The following is a 4,190-nucleotide window of genomic DNA, read 5'->3' on the forward strand; positions in this document are numbered from 1 at the left end:
CGGCCCGGCCTGCCTCAGCCCCTGCAGGAAGCTCCCGGTGCTTCACATCTTCGGGCAGCAGCCCCTGGCCATCGGGCGTTGCACAGAGGCCTTCCGGGAGCTCTACCCCGACCGGCAGAGCCGTGTGGTGGTGCTGAGCGATGTGGTCTATGCCCATGCAATGGGTGAGTGCTCTGGGGCAGGGAGGGGGTCTCTCTGCAGAGCTGCCCGAGGGAGAGGCAGCAGCAGGCAGGCAGACTCCAGACACTGTCAGCCTTGATTTCTCTCCTCTCCCTTATTCTGCTGTCCCACTCTCTGTGGGTCAGGTCTGTGGCCATGTTGCGTTCTCACTCCTCTCTCCCTTCAGGCGAGCTGGAGCAGCAGTTGCGCCCTGAGTACCCCAATATCATTTTCTCCAGGGTGGTGTGTGGGGACCCTCCTGGCCCCACACCGCCCGGGGTGGTGCGTCAGTTTGGTCGCCAGTTCCTGGTGGAGGCACCAGGAGGGCTGCAGGACTGTGCCATATTCTATGTGGGAGCCGAGGGCCTGGCCCTCACCAGTTTCATGATGACCTGGAACCGCTGTCCCTTCAGCTCCTTTGACCCTGCTACCAGCTGCGGCCGCCGCGAGACCCTCAATGTCAACCGGGCTCTGATGCGACGCCTCTACCTGGTGGAGCGGGCCCGGGACGCCCGGGTGGTGGGCATCCTGGTGGGCACCCTTGGCGTGGCAGGCTACCTGGCTGTGCTGCAGCACCTCCGTGAGCTTCTGCGCCGGGCTGGCAAGCGCAGCTACACGCTGGCTGTGGGGAAGCCAAACCCTGCCAAGCTGGCTAACTTCCTGGAGGTAGACATCTTTGTACTGGTAGCCTGTCCTCAGAACTCCTTGCTGGACTCCAGCAACTTCTACCGGCCCATCGTGACCCCCTATGAGCTGGAGATAGCCTGTAACCCGGCCCGTGAATGGACAGGGAACTACCTCACTGACTTCCGAGACCTGCTGCCAGGTAACAGCTGAAAAACAGCTGCCCAACACCTTCCTGCAGCATGTCCTGCCCTGCTCCCCTACCTGGAGCCTGCAGTTGCCCCAGCTCTTTGCCTGCCGGAGCATAGACATGAGCACTAGGCTAACGTTTCCATTTCCTGGCAGGTGCCTGTGCGCACATTGAGCTCCCACCAGCTGTCCCTGCAGCGGAGGCCGTTCCCGACATCTCGCTGATCACGGGGGAGATGCGTACAGTCCACCTCTGTGACCCCCCAGTCTACCAGCTGTCCCCCAGCACCACCCTGGCCTGTAGGGACCAGACGCGGGCCCTCATGGAGATCAGTCCTGCTGGTTTGTGATTCAGTGGTGGGGCTGAGCCCCTGTGCAGGGGCAGTGCCGCCTCCCTGCACCCAGTAATAATTTGCTTTTTCTCTCCTCTCAGCCTCCTTTTTGGAGTCCCGCAGCTGGCGGGGCCTGGAGCAGCAGCTGGGGCAGACACCCATCTCCAAGGCTGTGCAGGGCCGACGAGGGATTGCCATTGCCTACGAGGACGAGGTGCGCGAGCAACCCTGATTAGGCAGCAGCACTGGCACCCAGCCAGGAGCAGGGGGTGTGTGGGGTCCCGGGCATCACCTGTCACCGGGTGTCAGACCTGTGAGGGTGTCACAAGGGTCCAGACATGCCACCAGTTGGCCCCACGCTGGATGCAGCCTTGGGTCAGTAGTACTGTGGTGGGAGAGCAGGAGTTGCATGTATGTTCGAGGATGCTCGCGGCACTCTGGGACTCATGGCCAGGGCAGCAGCAGGGCCAGGAGAGGTGTTTGGCCCAGACCCAGCCTGTGGGGGCTCCCCAGTCCAGGGCAGTTTTGCCCCTACACGGAAGGGTCACAGCTTCGCATAAGCTTGAAGCACCAGGCTTCAAGGCTTCTGTGGGCTAGTGCTGCTAACTAAAGCTGAACTGAAAAGGACTTGTGAGTGAATCATCTTCTAGAATAAAACATGGGCTGAAGAGTGCAGACAAGGGTGATACCAAGCATCCTAGAGTGAAAACACAAATCACGGCGTCTGCTCAGGGAGCGCAGCCCTGTGTGTCAGCTAAAACCAGCCGAGAGAACAGAAAGCCAGAACTGGGATCCCCAGAAATGAAAGCACGTTTGCAGTCTGGGCTGGGGAACTAAGGCAAAGAGGAGAGGGCTCCAAGTGTGACCCAGCCCCTCACTTGCTGTGAGGACCAGGATTGGGGTGCACACTTCCTGTGCTGCAGGGGTGGAGTCTGGCCCCTCTCGTGTGGGGCAGGACCGTTTCTGCTCCATGAGCTGCTCCAGGCCAGGCAGCACAGCATGGTGAGCAGGGGGGGACTAGTTTTCACTGTCCCTCCAACAGCCAGGGGGGATAGGACACTCCGAGGCACCCCAGCCTTCATTTAACTCCCTCTGCTGGGCTTTCCCCCAGAGGCAAGGGGCAGGCAAAGTCCAGGCACCACAATGACGACAACCACAACATAGAAATATTCTTAATATAATTAGGTGCAGGGCCTCCCCCCTCCCAACCACACACATACAAATGAGCAGGGGGCAAGCCCCTCTGCCCAGCCAGCCACTGCCGTGGGCACAGGGGCAGCCTTCCTGCCACGGGGCATGGGCACCCACAGGGAAGGGCTGGGGAAGGGCCGGTAGCCCGGGCATTGGGCAGTCCTGCCCAGGCTTCCCCCTCCCCCGCTGCCACCGCCTCCTGCAGCCGGCACTCCCCTCCCCTGCCAGGGGGGAGCATGCTGGGGGAAACAAAGATGCTGACACTGAGATGCGGCCACCAAATCTAGCTGAGGAGCGTCCTGAGCGGGTTAATTCTAGGTGGAGGGTTATTCTACGAGCCGTACTGCAGCAGGGTGGGGAGGATGGGGGGGGCTTCCTTGCAGGGAAGAGCTGGTCCGGGCAAACTGTCCGCGGTCCTGGCCAGGTGCTCAGTAGTCTGCTGTGTACTCTGTGCCATGCAGCCCTCGGCACAGCAGAGTGAACTCCTTCACCATCTCCTTCACTCGCCGCTTGTTCACGCGCTCTCTGCTAAGACAGAGAAAAGGGACAAACATGAAGCAGGGGACACACACCAGGCCATGCCGGGGGGTGGGGAGTGTCATTCCCACTGCATGTGGGGCACAGCCACCACAGGGAAGGGTGCACAAACCTGAGGATCTGCTGGCTGAATGTCTCCTTCTGCTCGGGGCTGACGCGGGCCGAGGGGAAGCCGTCCTGCTGCATAGCCTCCTTGATCCAGATGCTCAGGTAGCTGAAGCAGTGCTTGTTCAAGGCAAAGAGGATTTCTGCGAAGTGATCCATGAGGCTGCGGGAAGCCTGGCCACCGACACCCTGCCACAGAGCAGACCCTGCTGAGCCCCCAGCATCACCCTGCACCCACCCACACTGCCAGGCTCTCTGCCTCCAGGCCTGCAGGGGTGCCACTTGGGAATAGAGCCCAAAGCTGCCTGGGCAGCCCACAGCCCCAGCCTCGCTCACCTCGAGCACTGCCTGCAGCAGCACTTTGCCGTTCTCATGCACGACCTGTCCCACCGGGACGATCTCTCCACAACGGGGCAGCAGCTCTGTCTGCAACACATGGTCCGGCATGCTCAATGCTGGAGCAGGCTCCACGCCACAGCACCCTTGCCCAACCCGCAGCTCCAGTCCTGCCCTCCCAGCTCTTCAAGGGGCTGCACGATGCCATGATACTTACAAAAAAGCCACAAGATGCTTTGACTGTTGGGGCCTCGGGGAACTTGAGCGAAAGGACACCTGCGGGCAGAAACACTCAGGTTAGCAGCTAGAAACACCCCACGCCATCCCAAATCAGCCCTGTGGTCCCCAGCTCTTGGCTGGTCTGTGCCCGGCGCTGCAGGAGGAGCAGGCTGGCTTCTCTGCAAGAGAAGCGTGTGGAGCATGTGCCCTTGCCCGTGGTACTCACCACACTGAAACACTGCTTTGACATCCAGGTTGCTACACAGGAAGAGGTCCGGCTTCCTTTTCAGAGCCTGCAAGGCACACAGACAGGCAGCATAAACCCCACGCTGCAGAGGCAGCCACGAAGCCTCCGAGGAACCTGGTGCCCCAGACAGCCTCTGCCTGGACGCACACTTACCTGGGCACAGCCACGGTAAATGGCAGATTCACACAGTACAGCAGGAAACCATCACTTCCCTGCTCCCCCCCCTGCCCCCTCCCCCCCCAAGAAAATGT

The 4,190-nt window shown here is 61.0% G+C and overlaps 2 protein-coding genes across 2 annotated transcripts; one reads left to right on the top strand and one right to left on the bottom strand.

Annotated features, from left to right (window-relative positions):
- Positions 1-4: 4 nt before the first annotated feature.
- Positions 5-1,536, top strand: DPH2 (DPH2 homolog (S. cerevisiae); the record flags this gene model as incomplete). The annotated part of the gene is made up of 4 exons (XM_010287826.1): positions 5-164; positions 347-985; positions 1,129-1,314; positions 1,406-1,536. Coding segments are annotated over 4 exons (1,116 nt in total), but the record flags the coding sequence as incomplete, so codon positions are not given.
- Positions 1,537-2,446: 910 nt separating this feature from the next.
- On the bottom strand, positions 2,447-3,985 carry IPO13 (importin 13; the record flags this gene model as incomplete). The annotated part of the gene is made up of 5 exons (XM_010287827.1): positions 2,447-3,020; positions 3,145-3,326; positions 3,474-3,563; positions 3,691-3,749; positions 3,919-3,985. Coding segments are annotated over 5 exons (495 nt in total), but the record flags the coding sequence as incomplete, so codon positions are not given.
- Between the last annotated feature and the right edge of the window lie 205 nt (positions 3,986-4,190).

Source organism: Phaethon lepturus, unplaced genomic scaffold (genome assembly GCF_000687285.1).
Source record: "Phaethon lepturus isolate BGI_N335 unplaced genomic scaffold, ASM68728v1 scaffold32375, whole genome shotgun sequence".
Taxonomy (NCBI): Eukaryota; Metazoa; Chordata; class Aves; order Phaethontiformes; family Phaethontidae; genus Phaethon; species Phaethon lepturus.